Source organism: Manacus vitellinus, unplaced genomic scaffold (genome assembly GCF_001715985.3).
Source record: "Manacus vitellinus isolate BGI_N305 unplaced genomic scaffold, ASM171598v3 scaffold_2_pilon, whole genome shotgun sequence".
NCBI classification, from domain to species: Eukaryota; Metazoa; Chordata; class Aves; order Passeriformes; family Pipridae; genus Manacus; species Manacus vitellinus.
In genome coordinates, this window is record NW_021940208.1 from 12262857 (window position 1) to 12288606 (window position 25750).

Sequence of the window (25750 nt, forward strand, 5' to 3'; positions counted from 1 at the left end):
AAACACTACAATCTAAGAAAACTAACATTCATTCTTGCTCTTCCACTTGTTCTCCTAAAAATTATTTGCTGTATGACAGCAGCTTGGAACTGAAGACCCCTTCAAAGTGAACTCATAATTCGTGTCTTGAGTATTTCCAGATCACCTGTACATTATGGTGGGTAGTAGCTGTCCCATGGAAAAGCTACATTAGGTCTCAGATAAAGAGCAAATTATTTTAAAATATCACCTATCACTTGTCAATATTATTAAGCATTTTATGCTTATGGCAATTTTTCACTTGCCTGCCCTCACCCCTCTGACAATTGGTATTAGAATTTAGTGTTTAATACTCGACTCTTTGTCTTCAAAAATGACTGATCAACATGACTTTTCTATACAATATTTGCAAATCTGCTTCATGGACTTAAAAACATTAAGCAAGACATACAAATTTTTATTAAAACAAAAATATTTATTCAAGCTGTAAATGCTATGCAGTATTTAGTTATTGGATGGGTTTAATATAAACATCTACTGCATAATATTGGTTCCTTAGGAATCCTTGTATTCGATCTGAAACATTGCCCTGTTGCTGTACAGAACTCTTAAAACAAAACTTGCATTTTTTAAGACCTCAAGAATTTGAGAACACAGGAAGAAAGACCAATAGAGAAAATTCTGCCATTTTGGAGCAACCCATGCTAGTTATTAGTAAAATGCAGGCTGAGCTTCTCCTGCACCTCTCTTGAAGAGAGTTTGTATAATAGCAGTGATAACCTCTATGTTAAACAGAAAAATCAGATGCAAATTTTTTCATGTCTGGCTAAAAATGTAAGAGATAGATAGTAACAAACTTCTCAGCAGTACAAAAGACAGGTGAAAGAATTGACTTTTGCAACAGAACACACTGTCAGTCATGTCTGCTGTCGCTCCAGTTTAAGTATTCATACTGGGGTATAACCCCACAGAAAAATACATTGTAAACAGCTTTTGCATTCAAATTACATCCTATGCAGCAAATACTGTAAACAGATGAGGCCTATCCAAATTAAAGTTCTTGTCTGAAGGACTGGCTGGGAAGAGCTTCATCAGATGAGAAATACTTTTTGAGGTTTTATTTGCTGTATGTTTAGATACTGGTGTTTTTGTTAACTCATTCAAAGCCTTACAACATGGGTTTGACAGTTGTGAGAGAAGAGAGTGTTAGTACAAGCCAGTTAGATCTGAAGATTTAAGTCCCTTTTGGATTCAACAAGACAATGGGAAGTGGCCAAGGTAGCTGCCCTTGTCTTAGAATGGTGAATGATAAAACACTACCTTCAAATTCACCACCTTTTCACAGACTGGCTGATTGGTTCATGGGGCAAGTAGAGAAAGCAGCAGAACACAGACAACGTGGTGTAACGTGAAATGTGCAACCTTTCTTACACTTCATTTACACAAATTTACAATTTTGCAAATTAAATGGCTCTATAATTATGCAAGTGCTTTTTCAAAAATAAACATATACCAACTCAATGATATTTACACTTAGCAACCTGCTTCAGAAACAGCACAACTTTGCTATAAAGTGAAACTTCAGTGCACTCAAAGTGCAACTTGCCCTTTAGAGTTAACTTCTATTCCCATGCAAAACCTCAGCATCGTTCCACTGAGCTTCAGACAGTCCCAGTTCAACTTCTTTTTGTTCATTCATCATAATGCAAAGACAACAAGAACTTGTCCACATCCATTCCTGCTGGAAAAGAATTTGGTAGCTTCTTTTTCTGTAGAAGAGAGTAAGAGGTATGTTAAATACTAAAGACCCGAGGGCACTGATGAGCCTGTAAGCATTCCTTTCTTCCTCACCCTTCCATCTCCCTCACAGACATGCCTGCACAAATCTCACCCCGAGCTCAGACACCGCAGTGCTCCTGCACTGACGTGTGCACTGACACGCACTGGGGACCAATGGCACAGTCAGGGGACAGGAACAGCTGAGCTCAGCTTCAGCAGGAGCCCACCCCAGCTGAGCCTGGCACAGCCCCTCGGAGCTAGGCACAGACACACTGTAAGAAACAGAGCCTTTTCCAGACACAGTATTTCAGGAATATGCTGGAACTAAGCATGGGGAATTACAAAGTGACACTGTGTCTCCTTTTTGGTTATTTACATACATCACCTTTTTGTGTCTTACACTTCAGCAAGATTCCCTTTAAATCCTCAAGTCAAGGGCACAGTGCTCCACACTACAGAGACTGGGAATACACAAAATAGGAATTCCTACTCATGGTGATTAATGAGGATGTAAAAACAGCCTGAATTCCAGTAAGGCCTACTTTGAGTTTGGCCTAATTCCTAACATTGCCTAGAATGTAGTTTGAAGTTAGAATTTAGAAATTCATTTGTGTTTTAGGAGAAATAATGTAATTTCCACAGGTATGTATTTAGAGAGTCAGCAGGAATTACCTGTGTGCATCTGAAGATTAAGAAAACTTACTTCAGAGAAGCAAAGTTAGAAAAACTGACAAATAAAAATAGGTTGTCAGGGATTTCCACTAGCATCTCTGAACCATTCCATTACAAATAATATATAGATAGATATCTAGTATATATTTAGATTTTAAATTAAAAAAGGTAAATGCTTGCACTTGCCTTTATTTTCTTCTTTTTTGATGGTGTTGGAGAGCTCTGAAGGTCTTTCCTATTTGCAGAACGAGAATTTCTCTCACCCTCATTCAAGTCCTCTAGTTTCCTTTTCTTTACTGTGCTCCTTAAAGACCTGAACTGGTGAGTGTTGTCCTTCAGGGGGGTGGCAGTGCTAGTCCTCGCGATGGCTGCCCGCGACAGGATCATGAGTGTGTGAGCTGCCATACTGACGCTGTTCTCACTCCCTGTTTCGCTGGCAGGACTGCAGGCAGGCAGGTCTGGCGTGGCAGGGGGCACCATGATTCTGGGGGTTGTGCTGTCCTCGTTGAAGCGCCGGCAGGTCGGTGTCCGTACACTGTCTGTGGTATCATCTGTGTGCCTGTCCCCGACTCCAGACGGCGTACGGGGCACCGGCAACTCTCCGTTTTCAACGGTTTTACCAGTTGGGCTTTGCCACTGAATGTCTTGTAACATTTCCACACACTGTTTACTGAATGGACTTGACAGGCAAATGCCTTGGTTGGAAACTTTAGCCGGTTCTCGCTTTGGCTCCTTTGAGGACAAAGAAACAGGCCCTGAAGATTTGCTATTTCCAGTCCCACTGGACAGTGATCCCTGCTTTTTGTTCAGCTCTTGCACCGAAGCAACTGTCTTCTCATTCCATAAGCCAACACTCTGTTGACCATTTGAGAGTTTGGCAGTGTCCTGGTTCTTCAGCTTTTCATCAGTATCCCTTTGTAATTCATTTTCTTTATTTGCTGTAGTCTTGTGGAAGGGATCCAGTGACAGTGCTGCAGTTGCCACCTTCCGCTCGGGCTGCAGCTCCTTTGCAGATGTGCTTCTGTTGCTACCAACTTCTGGCTTACACAGAATTCTGGGCAACGTTTTATCCTTCTCTCTCTTTGGCACCTGTGCCTTAGCAGAGGAGGAAGCAGAGTCAACAGCAAATAAAGTATTTTCGTTTCTTTCTTTTTGGGATGAACTCTTAGTAGCCTGAATTTGGGTGTTTCCTCCTGGAGCGGGTAGGAGGTTATCAAAGCAAAGCACCCTCCTGTGACTCTCACTTTGTCTTGAATTTGAGCTTGTGCTCTCTACTGGTGCAACAGGTAAGTTCTCCTCCACTTTCCTTCCCAGTTCTGCACTGGTAAGCTTGTCCCAGTTTCCAGTCCTGAAAATGAGATGAAAACACTTCATCAACACACTTATTCTTACTAGGCAAGTTCGTTTGAGCTGGCTGGAAATCTCCACCCACCCCTCAAAACACATGTTTAAAGCTCTCTTCATTCTAAATATAAGTATTTTATCAACAGGCAAAGACCAAGAGAAAGGGATGACAACTGCAGAAAGCTCAGAGAAGGCTTTCTTGACAAAAAGGTATGAAATGGAGTCTGTACAAGGAACAGTTAGGTAGACTGGGACTCTTCAGTCTGGAAAGAGAGAGGACTGAGGCAAAATGTAACCAAGTTCTGTGAAAATAGCCCTCAGATAGGAAACTATTTGCTGCCTCTTCCAGTCAAAAAACTAGGGGCATTGAGTAAAACTAGTATTGATCAGGTTCAAAATACAACAAGTAGGTCTGGACACTGCATGTAACTAAGCATGTAACTTCACCTGAGAACTTTTTTACCTTGAGGTATTTGTAGATTATGGTAGTTAACTTGACTTCAAAAAGAAACTGGGTGCATTCATGACAGTACAGTCCATCCCAGAATATTAGTTAAGGCTCTGGAAGTCCTTGGAGCTGAAATTACTAAGAGGCTGCCAGAATATTCTGGGCAATGTCACCATGTGCATGCCTTGTACTCTTCCCTATGTATTTGCTGTGGGTGACAGGATACAGAGCAGGACAAAACTTCCAATGGGCATCTGGACAACAATATACAAACTCCCTGGGGCTTGGTCTCCACCTGACAACCAACCACATTGAAGTGAAAAAGCCACCACTGCAGTAGCAATGTCAAAAAAGAAAAATGTTTCTGCTCTGTCAGCTCATACCACTGCTGTGTCTGTGCCCTCTGCCTGGCTTATGCTGCATTTTCACGAGAAGCTTCTGCATCATTCATCTATGCTAGTGAGACTCTCCCCATGCAGATAAGCCTTTATGACTCCCAAGAGGAAAAGTCAAATTAATTTTGGGATGCTATCTTTGGTGCCTTTGGGATAGTAAAGAAGGTATGGATGGTAGCAGTTTGTTTTAGTTCCATGAAATTTGAGATGAAACAGAGAGTGGAGACTAGAAATGGGAAACTATATCTCCTTGCAGGGAGGATTTTGCAAAACATATGTCGAGAAATCAATTAAAGTTAATGGAAACTTGAATTATCAAAGTGATAGTATCCAAAATCTTGCTTCTGTGGCTTTTTAAAAATAACTGCTTTTTGCATGCATATGTGCTGTATACCTTGGTATATGACTGGGGCTTTTTAATAAGTTGACCTTACTGTCCCTGTTTTCCTCCACTTTTCCAACATTTTAACTGAGTTCTGAATAGGTAGATTTTTTTTGTATGTCTTATTTTTACAATAAAAGAACATTTCACCTCTAATATTTAAACTGAACTTGTTATCTCCTTCTACACTCTTTTGCTCACTCCAACATCCTTTTGTTTCTGAAGTCCATTAATGATAAGAAGTCACTACTGAAGCCTTGCTTTCTTCTCTCCCTTGCCCAACAGTAAACTAGTACCTACCCCAATCAGCAATTGTTATGTTTATCAATATAAAGTTAGCGTGCTGTTGTCCTTGCCATCTTTGAGTTTTCACTTTTTAAATGAATAAGCACTGTTCTAATCCACAAAACTGAAACACAGATGCAGAACCCAATCTAATAAACTACTAGTTTTGGGTTAGAAAACGGTAAAGGCAATGAGGCTACACTACAAAACCATGGGTTACCACTCATCTGAAAAGAAAAAACAGAAATTTTAGTCATTTAAATCTCCAATGTAACCAGCAATTTCTCCTAGCTTAGACTCCACCCAAACAATTTGTATTCAACAATTGAGACAGGAGAAAATAAACACAAAGCCATACAAAAGTAACATAGGAACAGGAAAATCCTAGCACAGGCTGCACCAGTACGAGCAGACATCTGTATCAATACTCCTGCAGACAGGCAGGAGGAAAGGGGGTACTGCTTCTGCCACTGTTAAAAAAAGCTGCTCTCTTTTCCACCAATACTGAACGAAGAAATTCATGGCAGGAAAAAGAAAGCAAGTTTCAATACTTAACACTACTGACCTTTGTGTTCGAGAATTTGTATGGTTCAAAGGCTCAGCTACACTTGGAACCAGTTTTCCTGAAACAACAGATGAAGTATGAATGAACTACAGTATTCCAAGTAAATAATTTCACAGTTAGTACAATGCCATTTCACCTGACAGAGAACCAACCAGTAAAGAAAAGCCAGCAACAAAACTCTGCTATTTTTTTGTAACTTTAAAGTTTACAGATTAGTGGATTACCAAAGGTCACCAACTAAGTATAGAAAAGAAGCTTGCTGTCTACACCCAGATAATACATAGGCCTGGCACGACTGGACTTAAAAATGCACAGTGGGGATTTCCAAGTAGAAAGGAAATAACACAGAGAACTCTCATTTATCCACTGGCAAAAAGGAATGCAAACTAACTATACAATCCTTGCTTTTTTCTTAATTTTGAAATTTCATTCTGTTTTCATTTTTATGCATAAGCCTGTTGGTTTTTAAAAAGGTAGACAGGCTAAAGCACAAGTTGCCCTTATAACTCAATTTTTCTATTTTCAGTTATTTTTACTTACTCCTTCCCAATGCTGAGAAATGAATGTAGCACCAGTCTTGTTACAATTAACTATTTAAAGAAGCAAGGTCTCAATAAAACAAATATACAGAAGCATATACTTAAAATGGCAAAGTGAAAACAGCAGAGTGCATCTTTTTGTACAAACATGCAACACTTCTATTAAATATTTTCCTTAATAAATTTTTAGCACTGCCAACTCATCTAATATCTCCTTTGTTACCATGTAGCTTGGTTTCAATGGCAGCAGTAAAATGGACTTAAAACTAACAAGATGAAAAATTACCAGAAATATAAAGAAAAGTAAACTTTTAAAACTGCATGATAGCCTTGAAGCATTAGAATTTGGAAATAAGCTTGATTCCAGATCTGGAATTATGTTATGTGCTGGAAGTTCTTTGTAAACCGGGCAAAATACAGTCACTAACTGCAGGTACAGGCCTCTCTCAAAGCCATCCCAGCAGTTGCCTGGTAGAGAAGCAGGGGTATTTATAAAAAACTTTATTACTTAGAACTGACACATCTTTTTAGAACCCTCCCACTCTTCTTCTGCCCTTCTCAAGAATGCAAGGTGGGTACCTGTATTAGTCTTGTTTCTTGGTCCAGGAATCTTCTGTGATTTGGGAGGGATGGGAAGTTTTGGGACGCTTCCGTTGCACACTGGATTAGCCACAGGCATATGCAGAACCTTGAAAGGATCAAAATATTCTGTTACAATTCACCAAAAGACTTCTTATCACTTCTGCTTTAATTTTGAAAATCTTTATTTGCGATGTGCTACCTGGCAGGCAGGTGCTGAGAACGTATTTCCATTCTGTCCTACTACTGAGAGTGGTATCATTCCCACCATTCCTTGCAAAACTGGTTGCACTGGAGAAGCAATTATAATGGCAGAACCTAAAAAAATATAAAAGTGTTAAAATCGTACAGAAACTAAGAGTACTTCAGTGAAAAGAAAAGCTTCAAGACAGGACTCATTAAAATTATGCATGGTTAAACCTGTGGCAAGAAAAGGTGCAGCTTTTTACAAAAACTTCCCTGTCCTTGCTATATAGCACTACTAGAAAACAGGCCAACTACCAGTGTTATTTTTAGTTTAGTTAAAGTCTTTTTAAGAAATAGTTCAAAATTAAGCTTAAAGTATGATAAACCTATCTTAAGGCTGACACTTTGATTTAAACTAATGTATAAAAACCAGTAAAAGTGACATCAAACAGCTCATTTGGCTGCCAGGCAGACGTGAATTATGACATAGGGAAACTATCATACCACATTCATTGAAAAGTGGAAGAAAATTTTCAAAAGTGAAGAAAACTGTTTCTCTCTATCTGAAAAAACAATTAAGGTAATAATTGCATAAAGAAATCTTAGTGACAGAAAAAGCTGGCACTCTTAAGATCTTGCACATACTGTTGCACTGGCCTCTGATCACAACAAAATGACTACACACTGAAATTCAAGGGTATCTGCAGCAAGTTTTTAGCTTTGGAAAGAAATCTAAATGTGTTGATTACAGGTGATTAATAGTTGGGTATAACATTCTAAAAAGCACTCGGAAATTTTTACTGCTGTATTAATAAAAATGCTTGTATCAGGAGATTTTACATCATGGAAAGAAATAATTTTATACTGACATATTTACCTAAATGTACTTCTAATGCAGACAAGGATTTTGAAAAATGAAACAAAACCAAGGAAGTAATTTGGGAAGGGCTAGCTACATCTACCCAGTTATCTAATCTCAGTATGGATGCTTATAACATGTAGCACTCCATTTATAACAGAAATCTTATTAAAACAAAAACCTGTTTTATTTAGCAGAAAAGAAAAGCACCATATAAACACCATATTTTCCCTAATATTCTAATAATGAGATTACCTTGTGGGAAGTTTGGGGAGACAGTCTGGTTTGCTGGAAACGTATTACTCGATCTAGGAGGAGTCTGTAACTGTTGTACAGCTGGAGCTTGGGAAGCAAGTGGCATAGAACTGCCAGGCAATACAACTACATTTGATGGTGTTACAGCTGTGCCCAAGGTTGCTGGATCAGTCATACAGGTGGCTATATAAAGGTTGCTTGAATTCCCAAAAGCTGTGCTTGTTGCTGGCATCAATTGTATAAGGCCCCCTTCGTTGGAAAGATGAGTTGAACCCGCAACTGAAAAGCCAGTGCAGTCTTCATTCTGAGTGTTAACTGAGGTGACCACAGGATCTTTAGGTCTAAGCACAAGAAGATTCTGTTCTGCCAAGGCAGCTGAATCTACATTTTTTTCTGTGTCTTCTGAAGTCAGACATTTGGACAGGCCTGCAGTTTTAGTTGGGGATTTGGCTGGAGATGACAGTATTATAGTAGGCAAATTTTCTCCTGTGATGCTGGAAACAGCATTATTTATCTCCGTGTCTGATGAAATAAATGGATCATCGCTGATGATGATCTTGAGGGACATTATATTAGAAGGATCAACATCCATTGGTTGACTACTAGAAGATACACTGCTTATACTTTTGGCCTCAGTACCTGACTCATCTGTTGAGGACGCAGTTTCTGGGAGAGGAGAGGGGCATATTTCAGAGGTAGTAAGATTATTTTCAGTGGATACTACAGGAATTTCTGAACATGCTTTATCACCAGGAGAGAAATATAAATTATCGGCATCTACTTTTGTAGAAGAGGAAGGTTCTTGCATTTCCCCTTGTGTACCCTCTGAGTTTGACAGTCCTGAAGGGAGGTTAAAATCCTTCTTACAAGGCTTATCAAGTGTATGCTGATCATTTGAATAAGTTTTGTTAGATGTATCAACAACTTCCAGCTGCAACTCCGCTTTGTCAAGATCCGAAATTTCCCCTGGAGATCCTGCAGCACAGTTTGGCTGTGTGCTCTGTTCCTGATGGCCAGAGTGGTGACCAGAGTTCTCCTGTACAACACCAGGTAAGGTAGCTGTATCACTTGTTACAGTCTGTTCTTTTTCTGTATCTGCTGATGGGCTAGAAATGGATGAATTGTTTTTTCTCAGCTGTACACTGTGGCCAAGGCTCCTATCACAAGGACTTACAGAAAGTGTTTTTTCAGACAGTGATGTATCTGGTGATAACTGACATTTACTTGGAGAAGGAGTTTTGTTTTCATTGGCTGTAGTATCCTCTGTCAATGAAATCAAAGAAATCTGTGGACTACCAGAACGAACATATTCTAAACTAGGACTACTTTGAGAACTATGACTTGGTGGGCCTTTTTCAATTTCCATAGCGCTCTCACTTTCAGACACTAACGTAGAGGACTCTTTTGTAACATAAGTATCTGCACAGTGTTCATTACATTTGCTGTCAGAACTCTGTCTCTTGTCAGGTTCAGTCAAACCAGGCACAGAGTCAAAAGCAATTTCAAGATCTCCAATATGTTCAGGGGTAATAGTTGTAAGTACTTCAGTCTGCTTCCTTGGTCTACAATTTCCATGCAGCTGTTCATTGGTTGCATTTTTCTTAGCCATATCATCATCATTAATGCTGGTCTTCAAGGCACATGTTGCTTCTCCTAACTGAAAATCTTTACAGGACAGTGATTCTCTAGAATTATCACCTGTAAAACAGAGAATAAACTAGTTTCATATTAGAACAGATGAGCCTTTTACAGCATTTTGGAAACAACTTATCAGTTCAATGGAAAACTGTTTCACATGAAACTAAGTGGGAATAAAGCTACTCATCCTTACTTTCAAGTTGAGAGGAGAATCTATACAGTTACATACACTTGATAATCTGGAAAATCAGTTTGTACATTAATAATTAAAATTGCACACATAATATGCAAACAGCTCTGGTCACTAAATCAGATTTCCAAAAGCACAAAAATCATCTCACGACAAAGACCTCTTGGCTCTATTTCTCATATACTTTCACTAAGTATCTGCTGCTGATGCACTACTGTCAAGAATGGTGTAGACAGACTAAACATACCTGTTGTCCAGAGTAGGACTGTTTTTGTGTATAAATTAACCGATACAATACAGAATGGAGATAAAAGATTAATATGGTAAAATGTAAAATATTATCTTTAAGTGTTCCATAATGAATACTGCAAAGTATCTCTGTTCTGAATGAGAAAACAGATTTGCCAATAGTATGGTTGCATTTAGGAGCTTACCAAGTACAACTTTTAAGTACACTGATGGGACTACTGTTAAATTTAATAGACTGAAACTTTCTAACACATCGGGTGTCTGTTATGTGTATCTGTATGTTCATGCAATGAACATGTCTGTAGGTGTATCTGTATGTGCCTGCAATGTAAACATCAGATTGGATATTACCAGTGAAAAAAAGGAATAGTTTGAAATGTACAAATTGTCTGAAAATATTTTCATAATGATAAGTGAACACACTAGAAGAAATCTCAAAGAAAAAATAAAAAACCTACATCTGCTACTTTCTTCTGTTCCTAAAGAACTTCCAAATGTTTCCAGGCTATCCTCACCCACCAAGATTTCATTTTCTACTCCACTCCGACCAGAAATACCAGCAGGTAAGTTCTTGTTTACCTTGCTCTTTCCTATTTTCAAAATAAAGCAGGAAGAACAGTTAAATATGTCATTTTACACACAAGCGTGATTATTACATTTTAAATGAATTATAGCATAAAAATCTCCTTACAGTTAATGTGAGAATATCCCTGATCAGACAAACAGAAAAATTTTACAACAGCACAAATATAAACTATCATTCTTTAGACCAGCAGAGTCTAAAATAACAGCAATAAAACAGTCGTTGGCAACAATCACACAAACCCTGAATTTCAGCCACAGGAAAATGCTGTACTTTATAGCCATGTATAAATACATCTAAGAATCTAATTGTGAATTGAGAGACACCAATGCCATACAGTCTATTTCTCTTGCAAAAAAGGCCTGCTGAATTACTTTGCTTTGTCAAGCAATACTTGGGAAAACTCATCATTCATGATGCTTCACAGTTACACTACAATTGAGCATGATGTACCCTACCATAATCAAACCAGTCAAAGAGAGCCTGAAAAGCTGGATCTGATTCTGTCTGTTCTAGAATGTCCTGTATAGCCTCTTCTGACATATGAATTTCACCCTGAGAAAAGACAAGATATATAGAACTATTAGACAATTACTTCCACAACTTAAAAAGAAAAACAGACAAGAATAGGTTTTATTTCAGATTGTTTTTAGTTCTATTACTTCTACTCAGCGCAGAAACATAAAGACTAATGCTGGGAACATTTCTGCCACAAACGTCACGTCTGTTAAAATATATCAGTGACTGAAACAAGGTTCCCCAAACCCCAAATGTCTCTTGTCATACACTACACTCTCTACATGCATCATATTGGAGTATGAGTATTCTCCACATAACAACCAGCACTGACCAACAAGAAGGACAAAATCTCAGGATATACTGGAAGCTTATGTAAATACTATGGATCCTGTGAGCTTGTATGAGCCAACCACTGGTTAAAAAAAAAATCCCCAAATTAACCCTAATTTCTTGGGTCTGAATGTATCCAGAAGCCAACATTAAGCAAAAGGATGTTTAATTTTATTTACCCATTACATGTTCTATAATATAACTTTCAACTACTTTTCTGTGGAGGGCAATTGGAAAGCACAGCTACATGGGACAGTGCTCTAAGATTCCTGTTTCAAGCTGACTTGTTTAGTAGCGGCCCAGGAATGAGTGGGGGACTCAGTACATACTCAAGCGTCCAAATACAAGGTTTCTCCTGACTTCCTGAAGATCCCCTAAGCACTCTACAATCTTTGATATGGTGGTTGTAAGGGTGGATGTCCCTTGTGATATGCTTATTTTGTCTGAGCTACTCTAACTAAACCAAGAAGCTGCTTTGATTTAGTTCTGCTCAGAAAAATGGAATACAGCTTTTCAGCTCTGTATTTTGACAATTGACCTAAAGTCATCATGCAACAGAAGAATAATTTCTTCTTCTTCTACTTCATAAATGGGCAACTGCCTCTACTCTCCTGTCCTTCTCATGAGGGCTGTGAAGATTGTAATTTCACTCATTAAGAGTCCTTTTTAATTCTGTGATTACCAGCTTGAGGCTTGCAGGAGGACGAAGGCAGAACACTATAACTATGTTTAGGCTGTAGAAGGAGAACGTACATTTCCTTCAAGAGTGAGAAGATACTAAATTTGATCATTATTTAGGCTCCAAAACCAATTTCTCTTGCTATACTAGATCCAAGCTTATCTTAGAGCAAATCAGAAAATCAGATCAGATCAAACATCTCTGGAGACGACAAGATATTTTAAATTCCTTTTTCTTCTATAAGGCTATTGATTAGATCCCCAGTCAGAAGCTGGTAGCCAATTAATGGCACCAAAGATTCAATGACAAGCAGGCAGCTGATGACTGTGGGACAGTGTACTTAAATCCAGTCTGAGTGCAACGTTAACAGCAAATTACTGCCAGAAGCAATCCCATTCCCTTGGCTTTTGACCCTGCTGCATGCTTATGCTGCCTTGTATGGGCACTGGGAATGAATTCAGAGCACTAAACCAGCACAAAATCAGTTCCTGCAGAACACCAGTGTCCTGTCAGCTCAGCTCCTCGAACCTGCCCAGCACCATACAAGGTAAGAGCTCATGCCTATGCAAGGAGCCATCGGGTAGGCTTAGGTGTGTTGGCAAACAGAGACAAATAACAAGATATCAGACAGAGGTTCAGCATAGTTCCCATAACTGATCATTCTCAGGTGCGTGGTCTTAAAAAAATGTGAAGAGGGCAACCTACACCCACCTGAAGTCCAAGGATTTCATCAATTGAAGTCTCCTGTTCTGTGGGACCACTGTCTGTCTGTTTAGGGGCCTGTGCAACACTGCCATCACTGCAATACATTAGTCATTAGTTCAGAACTCACAAATTAATCAAATAAGAATACATATGAAGTTCACAGGTTCCTTTTCTTACCTGCCCAGGATTTTGTTAATGTTTTCAGCGAGCTTCTCCTGAAGAGATTTGTTGCTCAAAATTTTTTCTCTGGCATTTTCAATAACCAGTTGCTGGAAAAGAGTTTTAAAGCAGTCAGGTTTCTATTTTTATCATCACTAGAAAAGGAGGATGAATTTCCAACTTACTGGTAAAAAACATTTAAAAAATCAATTCAAACAGAGAAGACTTTTGTAACAGAGAGACAGCCAATCTGTGACATGACATTGCTATGAAAATCATTGCAAAACATTCCTGTACTTCTAATCTCCTAAAATATATCAAGGCTTGTTCTAAAGTACAGCAAGTGTTGTTGTGCCTTCTGGTTTCCATTCTCTAAAGGATTACTGTATTCCAACAGCCTACAGCTACCTTAGCAAAGCAAATAAATCAAGAAAAACAAAATACTACACAGCCACGACAACCTTATGAGATTAATACACAGAAGAGCTAGTTCCAAATACAAACCAATTCATTTATCCTCTAAAGGTAATTTCTATAATACTCAACACGAACATATAAGAGACAAGTTCTCTTCAGTTTGAATTTGTTTTTTAAATGTAAATACTTCCCATAACGATATACTCACTGGAAAGTTACCATCAATTAATTCTTCAAGAGGCTCACTTTCTTTTTCTGTTACTGCTTCGTCAGAGTCTTGAGAACCTCTAGTTGCTGAAAGAGGTCCAGATGTTCCAATACTTTTCCTCTTCTGAGATTCACTGAAACATTGCAGGAAATTTATGATGTATTTTATGAGAGCATTGCAAACAATAGACCCAATGGTCAGTGAATGAAGTGTTTCTATTCCTTCTTAGCAAACAACAGATTTTAATCAACAGAAAATTAACTACATATTGAAAATATAATAAAAGCTGATACCTGTTTCATTATATCATATTCATCTATGGTGTCCGACTTCACAGAAGTTACAAACAAATATACAGACTGTGGGTAAACAGCACAATGGCAAATTGAATTCTGTGCCCACTATTCAGTATTTCCCCCCCTTTCCACTACATGTTACCTTAAGTGGTGGTACAGGTCCTAATTAACTGGCACTCAAAAAAAAAAGATTTAGGCATTACCACTGAAAACAAAGACCTCTCAAGGAGCAGCTATTCTCAAAGAAGAAAACAAATGTTAGGCTGAGAAAGAATTTAGATGATGAATAGGAAATATAATGTTTTTATATGAGATCACAGTGTCGGCTCTTCTGAAAACATCAATCAGCAGTAGCATTAAAATCAATTACATACAAAAAAAGTCATGCAGGAATAGAAAAGACTTGGAAAGGGTATGAACTCCTAAGGGTCTGGAAAAACAGTAAGAAAAACCATCGACTGGGATTTAGTCAAAGACAATAAATGGAGCGCAAAGAGACCAGTCAACTCATTAAAAAAAAAGGATATTGGAATCAGAGAATAAAAAATGCAAAACTAGTATAAGAACAGTTTTCCACACCACTTCTAGAGCAAATATGAATTTTTTTTGCTGACAAAATTTACTGAAGCCAATAGTTTTGCAATATTAAATGCACATTTTTATCAATACTAAGAATTTTTATAATTGAAAAGGATATTTTGGAAGGAAGACTAAGTCTCAGTGCCAGGATTATTTGCCTATGTCTAATATTGGAATAATGTCAAGATTGACTCTATACAAGTAGCCTCCTATCACTCTAATGAATTTCCTTTCCTTTGTGGAACATCACACCCTGGCCACCCTCAGTGGCTCCTAAATGTGTAACACCCTACCATGTAAGAAAATTTACACTAGAGGTCAGAACATTGCATAATTTCTAAATGATCTTTAAAGACAAGCCAAACCAAACCAAAACCACACTCATGTTTACCTTTTTCGCCTTCCTGGAGAAAGCAAGTTTGAATGAAGCTTCCGTTCTTGTGATGTTGGAACTTGAATGTGTATGAAACCTCCTGCTTTATAAAGGGAAAAATAACATTATTTATTATGTTTCAATCAATTCCTCGGAATTCATACATAATAATTTGGTACTACCATGAAAATGAAGACCATTCCTTTTAAACATATCCTGAAATAAATATCCACTTGATGTGGATCATCTCTATCTGCCAAAACAAGTGTTTTGGGTAAGGGTGAGAACACAGGACGGAGTAATTGCACACTGATGCACTTCTGATCTCTGAACTCACATTAGCAAGCAAGTATGTAAGCACCATTTCTCTTTTGGGCACTCCTTTTATTTTAATCTCCTGAACCAGTCTGGAGAGCTAAGGGAACAAAGCACAAATTTTCTGAAACTTTTTGGTGGAAGATGATTAGCCCTGGTTTTAGAAGACTTCCATCTATAGCCGTAGTTTTCATAGAAAAAAGTGTGCAACTTACTGTTGATCTTTTCTTGAGTTTGCGACTGGCTCACAAACAGCATATTCGGTCTCGTCTGTGGTAGCACACTTTGATTTACTGCTGGCCTGTGAATTACTTGAGGAGATACAACAGAAGAAGAATTCTGTGGCCCTGACTGATGGGCTACTGACAACAATCCTGAGCTTGCAGGAGCGGACTGTTGAAGCATTCTCTGTCTTTTCATTTCTACAATTCCACTTCTTGTACGTACTGGAAATAAAGACAAGATGAAAATATGATAAAGGAATTTAAAAGGGTTGCTGATATTCCAAGACCTAATTAAGGGTGCTTCATAGAAATGTTTCTGTCCTTCAACAACTAAATAATGAAACTCAAATAGTAAGCAACACCAACCTTTGTCTTATGTGTTACAGGTCCAAGACAAAATAATTCAAGAAGTACAGTCAACTTACACTGACACTGTAACCATGCTTGTACCCCTGCTTAAATATTTACAGGAATAAATCACACCAAAATGAGATTTTATTACATAATGTGTCATTCATATAATTGACCTTAACTGAAATCGCTAAACCAGTGTAAATCTGCATTTATTTAACAGACTAAATCTGATAAATTCAAACAACAGAACACCAGTCAATGCAGTGAATCGCAGATCCAAGAACAATCACTCTATATATCTCACATTCTCTTTTCCTATACAGGTTACTCAGCAGAAATACCACATAGAGAAAAATTTATTTTTAAGTAAAATAACTTTTCCTTGTTTAGAGTTCATGCTTCTGTAATGAAAGACAGAAAAAGTATATTTTCATATTTTGATTAGATATATGTTTGTGTGCATAAAAAGTGGTTCAACACTGTAATATGTCTTTATATTCCCCTTCTAAAGAAATCAAACTGCATCATAACTGAACTGGTTGTATTTTCAGTTCCTCTGTGAACCACAAATTAAGTGAACAGCTTCAGGACTGCAACAGCAGTTTTTAAACCTTTTAACTATGTAAATTTTTAAAAAATTTTCAGCAGAGAAAATGCTACATAGAGAATTTAAGCCTCCTGCAAAAAGCTCAGCTTTTCTTATTTTCCTTTCTTGATCATTACAGTAACCCACAGACTACACTGAATACAACAGATACACTGAAAAAAACACTGCATAAGAGATTTGACAAGATTTCAAGAGTAAAGATGCATTACTGATTGCTGCAGCAGTTCCCCATTTTTTGTCAGATAATTTTAACACAAAACCTCTTGATCCCATGGAATTGAGTCAGTTACTTACTCCTTTGATTAGCAGAAAATCTAAAATCTGAACTCTGCATACTCCTAAAAAACAAATCAAGTGACATAAATTAATGGAGCACAACAGACTCACACAGGGTGACAGTATCTATCACATGGTTAATGTCAGTCCGGTCCCAACCACACACTCCTTCAGAAAGCTTTGATCAAGTGATTACTATTTTTATTCTTTCAGACAATGGTAACAGATCCTTCAAATGAAGCTTACTGTCATATTTTTGATGAAGTAACCACAAAGGTATCAGATTCTAAACGAGCCATAGTATACTGTTTTACTACAGGAAGGCCACATGCTCACACTAATGCCCTCCTTATCTCCTAGCCCCGCCTTAAAATCTTGAAATGTCTACTCAGCGGTCAACTCTCACATACCCATCTTTTTCACCATCTTTCAGAAGCAACAGAGAGCCAAACCATTCTCATACAATAAGGGGAGTTGACCAACATAGGGACTTGCTCCCAGAGTGAAATTTTACTTTCCTGATTTCAAAACTATATTACCTGATCTGAGAAAGTGTATAGTCTAATTTTTTCCACAGAGATGACATCATTGCAGGAACTTCATTTGTTGTTTCTAAAATGAACCACCAAAAAAAAAATAAATTAAGATGCCTAAAACTGACACCTGTTGGGAAAAAAAGTAAAATTGCAGGCAAAATAATCATTAGGGAGTGTTTCAGACATCATCTAACTTTACGTGTCCAGTCATTTTCTTAATATTCCATTCATTAGAGGGCCCTAACTCCTAATTTAAGAACTTTGAGTGATATAGATACAATTCTTAGTTTTAGAAGCCTAGATGAAACTGAGGCAAATATATTAATGATTATAATTCTCAATGGAATTTGTACATGGTGTTGACTACTCAGCAAACGCATGTTAACCTAACCCAACTCGTCTCTGGAAATGGCATTCATATTCCCAAGTCACTTTTGTGTCCCTGAAAATTGTAACCTGGCAGACAAGCCTTTAAAAGTAATGGTTATTTTATTATGTTACCCAAACAGGTAAAAACATTTGGTCTTTTTGAACCACGGAACATTAAAAGTATAAATGAAAAGATGTAAGCAAGCAGTTCAATTTATTAAGTTTTTCAAGGTGCCAGGTACAAAGTATTTTGATGGAAGTATGTTTATGTTTTAATTACCATTTCTATCAAACCTAGTGTGAAAGGAAAAAAATGTTCAGAAATGCTTATGACATTCTAAACTGTGAGTCTAAGAACCAAACACCACTAAAATCTGATCACATAAAACGTATCAAAAACATGTAAGAATTGGCAACATTCAGAAGCTGGATAACTGCTTTTAAAAACAGCAAATGCTCTAGCTCTGTCTCCAATTTTGATACAAAATATTAAGTAATTCTGAAATTATTTTAATTAGTTTTAAAAACAACACAAGAAACATTTCAAAGCATAGGACTCCTCCTGATTATTTTGTAAAATCATAGAATATTTCAGGTTGGATGGGGTCCATAAGGATCATTGAGTCCAATTCCCTGCTCCTTGCAGGACTACTTAAAACTAAAACATATGACTAAAAGCATTTTCCAGACACTCCTTGAATTATGACAGGTTCAGTGCCACAACCACTTCCCTGGGCAGCCTGTTCTAGTGATTGACCACCCTCTCAGTGAAGAACCTTTTCCTAATGTCCAATCTGAACTTCCCCTGATGCAGCTTCATTCCATTTCCTCATGTTTTATCATTGGTCACCAGAGAGAGCCCAGCACCTCCCCCTCCTATTTATAAACAATAAACAGTGTAATTTCACAAGCATAAACCCATACATTTTGCACAAATTTTTGTGTCTCTCTGCTTTATTACATTAGAAGTTCTGCTCAAATTTGAAGTGAAAATATATGCTGGCATATGCAAACTAAGATAATCAATTACTTTTGTTCACCAGATGCAGATCTAAGTGGTTGTTGTCTGCGTAATATGGTAACCTTCAACTTGTAGCTTAGACAGGGGCCATATACCCCTTCCTCAAGGAGTTCACAACAGATAAATAAGAAAAATAAAAGAACATCTCATTCTGAAGGCTTACCTTTTGTTTTCATGGCTACATATTCATTAAGAATAGTTGTCAAGTTTTTTCCACACAGCGACTGGAAAGAAAATACTGATCTTAGAATCTTTACTGATAACTTGCACTTCATCTGCTGTACCACATTATATTTGAGGAATTCTTTAGAACTCCACACCATGCTAACCCTCAACACAAGGAACTGTACTTTATGCTGCTGGTGCTGAGTTGTCTCAAACCAGGCAGAGAGCAATCAATGAAACAAAATGCTATTATGTACACAAAACCTAAAGTGCTCAATCTCAGTGCACGACACTGGTATAGCAGTTAGAGCTCTGTGACCTCCACTCACCTTTGTTATTATGGAATAAAAACATAAAAATTAGATGATGAACAGCTGTAACAGAGTAATGAGTATGCACCATGCTGGAACATAATATGTATTAAGATGCAAACGTGAAGAGAATCTCTGTCTAAAGTAAAACTTTTAACAGTCACATAGAATTAACTTTCATATCATGTTTACTTGTCCTGTTATTTTAGGTGAAACAAGGAGAATTAAGATTTTAAGGTTACCACTATCACTTTCTGTACCATCCTGTCTTGTTCGCTAGTGGGAACCCTACAAGGTATGACAAACACAGTCCTTTACTGCGAGTATTTGAGCTGCAGTGAGAATTTTCTCTTAGACACTATCATATCCTCACTTTTCTCTGAATAATAGGAAAAATGTTTCTACTGAGAACAGGATGATAATGAAAAGCTTTAATAATCTAGATAATCTATTTACATCTGGGTTTTCTAATTTTTGCTGGCCATAGCTCGGTTCTCAATTCCCAACCGCCACAGTACAGATAACTAAACATTTGTAAATGAAAGAAATGGTTTCTTTTGAATAGGTACACCAAGAAGGTGCACCTTGGATCTCAGAAAAAACATCCACAGATTTTGAATACTGTGGACAAACTCCCAGATCACGAAATTAATTGATACATTAGAAGAATGAAGCAGAAAACATGAAGAAGATGCACATATAAACACTAAAAGGTTGATACATAGCAATATCGAAACCCTGTAATCTACATAGCATACTAAAAATCCCATTTTGTTTATGTTAAAAATGCAAACTGTCTAATCACACTCTAGCTCTATACACATATCTACATATGCAGCTACACGCTGTGTTTATGCACATCCCAAAGTTCCACCCTTCACCTTGGACAAAGTAGATGATACAGAACAAAGAGGAAGTGGAACCCAGTTTTTGTCAACAATATTTGGTAGACTTGGATAAATCAGAGGTACGCTACCTAAATATTTAATATGTACCTGAAATGGACCATTACTGGCTTCCATGTCTAGAATAGGAAAGCAATCTCCAGTAAATTACAAGAGCAGCCCTGAAATCAATAAATCCTTTGCAACAACACCCTTCCATAAATCAACTTCAAAGCTGTAATGCAGACTAAACATAATATGCTGAAACCAATTTGCATATTTAACATTTAAATGCTTCTTAGTAAGATTAAATACTAGAAACCAAGTAACTGCTAATATCACAGGATGAAAAAAAAAAACAAACGAAATCAAAAGAAAACAAAACCAAAAAACCAAACTACCAAAAAAGCAGAGGTGACTACCTAACCAAACATTTTAAGCAGCATTTGAGAATTAATTTTTACAATGAAAAATCTCCAATATTCTTTTCCATGGATGCAAGACAACATAACTTTCTGCTTTGCAAATACAAACTCACCAGCAAGCAGGCTGGAATAAACCCATCTTCTGTACAGTGCTCTGCATATTCTTTCAAATCTGAGCTTTCCAAAATAAATTGATGACAGGTAGCTTGAAGATTTTCCTGTTGTAAATACCCTGCAACAAATCAGATGGAAAATTTTGCTATTTTGTTCATTACTTCTGCTCAATAGGTATCAAAGCTGCACACAGTGTTGAAATAATCAGGTAAAAATTTGTGTGTAAGAAAAGGAAAGTGAAGTTATTTTGACAGAACATCTGTCTTAAAACATGTTTCTTTAATAGTTAAAACCAGAAAGACAAAAAAATATATATTGGAATTACACTGTATTTACAAACTATTAAAGACTGAAAGTGAGGCAATATGAACAAATTTTGATTGATCTTTAGTACAGACAAAAAAATAAAAGTCCTTGGCTCAGAAGGCTGACATAATAACTCTCGCATGAGCTGAACCACCCAATTTGATACTTAAATGGAAATCCACAATATTTTGTTAATAAAGTGTATTGCCATATAACAGTAATTGTCCGCACATCCCACTGTTTCAAAATAGGCAAAACCTGTGCAGCTGTTGCAACAGAGTATAAGAATTATTAAAAAAATTGTCATTGTACAAAAATGAATAACAGAAAAGGGTTTGCCTCCTCCACTTACAGTAGTTTTCATTTAGGACAGATGTACTAGCTGCAACTTGTACCCTCTACACACCCTAAGACTCAGTAGTTACCCTAGTAGGAAATATACTAAAAAAGTTTACTTTTCCAAAATTCCATTCCTCATCAAATACGTTCTGCTTTAATCACACTTTTTAACCCTGCTTTAATGCTCAAACACTTAAACATTAAAAGATAGAAACATATCAATCTGAATGAAGGACTCTGGAACAAAGAACCACAGAAGAAAATGGTTCTTCATTTTTGCTCGTAGCAGATCTGAACATGCAATGTTTTAAAGAAAGGGTAAAACATGTGCCTAATTATAAAATGCAAGATATATACACATTAGGACATCTATTTCAATGGACCCCCAAAATAGTCCACCTCAGTTCAAGAATGCCTGTAAGTGGCCTGTAAGTCTGCATGAGGACAAATACCTTCCAGCAGATCTGAGTATAGCTGAAAAAAACAGGTTGTATTTCAGACACACAAGCCCTTGTTCAGGTCTTCAACAAGCAGGCAAACTTCAAAGTTAAACACAGTTTGGGAATACCCACCACGAGTTTAATCAAATGTATGAGCTGGCCTATCAGATAGAAAACATTAGTGGTACCTGTGGAAAGGGCTGTCTTATTTTGTATTTCAAATACATTTTCCTAGAAAAATCTTGGGCCACAAATTGCTGGAAGCTGAAAGTGTATTTTGGGGAAAACATGATTATATCCTCGTCTGGGCAGGCTGGAAGATGGGGTATTAGGCTAGGTGAAGCTCTGAGCTGTGCTGGTACAGCCGCTCTTACAAACTCATCAAGAAAGTTGCAATTTTTCTTTCTTGAACCTACTACTACAGTATCACAAGGGATGACCAAATGCTTGTGTATGGGCACATTTTGCATATACACCAATTTCCTGCTAAATAAAGCATTCCTAAGTTTAAAAATGCCTGAATTAAGATCTCCTGTGCAACTGACTCGAGCTGCTTGGGCACGCACTGTATATGTGCACGCACATATGAGTACACAATTCCTAACGTCACCAAAACCAAATGAAAGGCACAAAAGGTACACTATATTCTGCACATATTTTTACCTTAAGAAATGTCTAACTCATAGAATGCATTCACTCTCTCAATTAGGAAAAGATAAATGTTCTTATGCATTTTTCTGTGCATGAGCCCAGCTTACCATTTTAGTTTTGTTTCTTAAACCAATATTCATCAACCTTTAAATCACCTAGATGGGGTGTCTAGACAAGGCAGGGTAAAAAAGAAAAGATGGAAGAAGAGCTGCACTGGGAAGCCTGTTTATCCGCCCAAATTCAGAGATGCCTCACAGAAGAGAAATCCCTATTAGAAAACAGAAGTAGTTACAAGGAGTATCCTGTTCTACAACCTTAGGTTGCTCAGAGGTTTTCCAGACATGATGCATGCTCCATGCCAGACACAACAGACAAGACAGTCAGATGGATCATCCTCGGTACACATGATGTTGCCAAGATTGTGTACCTCTCTGGTAAGCACACAAGATAAGCATTCTACATGGAAATTTGTAACTTAACCAATTTGTTACGGAAAAATACAATGAGAGATCTCCACTGAATGATTTCAAATCTTCTTTTACAATGCCTGGAGTTTCTAAAAATCCTCAATAATAATCCACAATAATAAAAACACTGCATTTCTTACTAGCCTTATTTCTCAAGACAGCAGCAAGAAACATTTCAGGTGGTTTTTAAAAATAAATTGTGCTGGAAGAACAGTGAAGAAAAGATTCAGCCTTAATGGCTTTGGATTCAAAAAAATTGTGGACAACTGAAAACTGAATCCCACACTGGCAAGGTGCCAGAAAATCTTGGCAACCTGTGTCAGCAGGTACTTATGTGTGGGACTGAAATATGTGGGTGTCAGAGAGTGAAACGGTTAATGATTTACACATTCTAGGATCGCCAGGGGACTTCTGCAGGCTGGGAAGAGGCCCATCCCCCCGCCACTGCTGCTGAGGGGTCGAGTCCTAAAAGGCGGGAAGAGCCGTTTTTGCCATGCCCTTCACATGAACTCTGCGTGTCTAGCCTGGGCAGTCCCAGACGTTGGATGCTCCTGGCATGGCCTGCGACACTATCCACGGAAAAACTCCCCGCCCTGGGGAGGTACAAGGCATTCCCACCTGAGCTGGAAGTATATAACAACTCGTAACTTCTCTGGGTGTGTGGGCTTCCTTCCCCCATCTCCAAGGAACAAGACTACCACTTCAACTAACAGACATGGAAGCTGCAACTACCAAGTTTCATTGCTGGACACCGTGGGTGATGACGATATACATTTTTCCACCCTTATCCTTTCTTTCTCTTATTCTCCCTTATCCTGTCTTTCCCTTTCCCTTATGCATTTTCCTTAAAGGTTACCTTTACGCCATATTGCTACAGATGATAAATACAGATGATAACACCCAAAATGGCAACATACCTGTTTACCTTTGAAATAAAACTGTTCTAAAATAAACCCTACATATATATGTTTTCAAACACCGATTATTCAGTGTTGTTTTCACTCCAAAAGATTTATTAATAAGAACTTGGTTAACCCTCCCCTTTTCTGGGCGGGTTGCAACAGTGGGTCATATTTCTGGTTACCATTCATTTGTTTTTACCTTTGGCAGCATACAAATATTCCAAACCACTGAGTCATTTTAAAAATTCACTACTGCCAATGTCCTGAGCACACTTACGCTGTGCCTTCCACACACTGCGATCACGCCCGAATTCTCAGTGCAGCCTCACAGGTGAACGAACAGGGCGGGAAAGAAAAACTATCTGACTCTTTAACACAGCCTTCTCCCCTTGTATTTCGGGTCACTCTTGAATTCCTCCTGTAATCCGGCACTGTTGAAACGCCGCTCACCAGCTCAGTCTGCAGGTGGGCACCGGAGACCATCACGTTTGCTCGGACTGGTGAAGAACCCGAGTTCCAGGCACGGCCTGGTGGGCTCCCCCGAGCCCCTCAGGATCGACCTGCGTTCGCTCCCGACAGAGCCCGGCCTGGAGGGCGGCAGGGGCCAGCCCGGGGACCGCGGGGCCCGGAATACGCCCCGGCAGCGACAATCGCAGCCTGGGGGGGACCAAGCGACGCGGCCGAGGGTCAAGGGCGAAGCCGCCCCGTCCCGCCGCGTCGCGGCGCGCTTGACATGGCCCGGCAGAGCCTCCCGCGCGCGGGCTCCGCGCCCGCCCTCCCGCCGCCCCCCACTCACCCAGCCACGCAGCCCGGGCCATCGGACGGCAGCAGGCATTGCCCGCGGCGGCGCGGGGCGCGGCGGCGGGCCGGGCGCAGCTCCCGGAGCGGGGACGGCCCCGCCATTCAGCGCCGCGGCCCCCTCCCGGGCCGCCGGCCGGCGGGGCGCCGCCGCCGCCGCACGTGGCCGTGCCCCGGGGAAGCGGCGCTGCCCAGACCCGCCGAGGTGAGGGGCGCCCGGGGTCGGGCGGCGGCGGCCCCGCGGCGGGCGCTGAGGGACGGCTCGTGCGGCGGGGGCGCCCCGGGAGTGCTGCGGAGCCGGAGCTGCCGGGTAGTGGTTGCAGTGCCCTGTGTCCCTGTGCTCAGCCAGCACATCTCTCCCTCGTTTATTGTATTTGGTTTGTGTGTGCCTTCCTCGCTCTGTGTAATTTATATGGAGGGTGAACGTGGTCATCCCATAGCGGCTGGAAAACCGTGCAAGTAGTAAGAGAAGTAGGTGGAGTCACTCTTGGGAATTTTCCACTGTTGTTGTTATTAGTGGCTATTGAAATACCGTTAAGTACGAACGAGAGGACTGATTTCTTCCCTTGGATGCCCAGGCCCTGCAACAGACCCATGTTCCCACTGTTCTCGTTCAAGCATTTTGCAGCTCATCCACATTTCAGAAGCCATTAGTGTTTAAAAAGTTAATTCTTCCTTTTTGTTTCGTTTCCAGCAAAAGCAGGAAGTTTGCTGAGGTTTATTTTGCAGCTCATCCGCATTTCAAAAGCCATTAGGGTTTAAAAGTTAATTCTTCCTTTCATTTCCCGCAAAAGCAGGAGGTTTGCTGGGCTTTATTTTGTTCCTGTGCCCAACCACCAGAGATACAGAGGGTGGTTGGGCACTGGAACAAGCTCCCCAGGGGCGTGTTTACAGCACCAAGCCTGACAGAGCTCAAGAAGCACTTGGAACAACACTGTCAGGCACATGGTGTGATTCTTGGGGCTGTCCTGTGCAGAGCCAGGAGCTGGACATGGTGATCCTTGTGCATCCATTCCAAGTCAGGATATTCTGTGATTCTGTGAAGTTAGTAAAG

General features: G+C 39.1%; 1 protein-coding gene across 1 annotated transcript; it reads right to left on the reverse strand.

The window, feature by feature from the left end:
- Positions 1-464: 464 nt before the first annotated feature.
- On the reverse strand, positions 465-24381 carry LOC103756715 (protein NPAT). Its single transcript, XM_029960896.1, has 18 exons — positions 24228-24381; positions 20793-20911; positions 19058-19118; positions 17508-17580; positions 16987-17030; positions 15723-15953; positions 15211-15295; positions 13945-14077; positions 13338-13429; positions 13167-13254; positions 11386-11482; positions 10803-10934; positions 8268-9965; positions 7170-7285; positions 6968-7076; positions 5850-5907; positions 2617-3778; positions 465-1748 (listed from the first exon to the last, which is right to left on the reverse strand). Exons 1-18 carry the CDS (start codon positions 24379-24381, stop codon positions 1671-1673), a joined length of 4530 nt encoding a protein of 1509 aa, XP_029816756.1. The 3' UTR covers positions 465-1670.
- Between the last annotated feature and the right edge of the window lie 1369 nt (positions 24382-25750).

What these genes read in the sequence shown, in the direction of transcription:
- LOC103756715 (XM_029960896.1), bottom strand. Translation starts at nt 24,381, where the DNA reads ATGGTCTCCGGTGCCCACCTGCAGACTGAGCTGGTGAGCGGCGTTTCA. An exon ending in ATTTTCTGCTAATCAAAGGA is followed by an intron (nt 15,954 to 16,986) that starts GTAAGTAACTGA and finishes CTTTATTTCCAG; the next exon opens with TACGTACAAGAAGTGGAATT. An exon ending in AACAGAAGAAAGTAGCAGAT is followed by an intron (nt 9,966 to 10,802) that starts GTAGGTTTTTTA and finishes TCTGTTTTACAG; the next exon opens with GTGATAATTCTAGAGAATCA.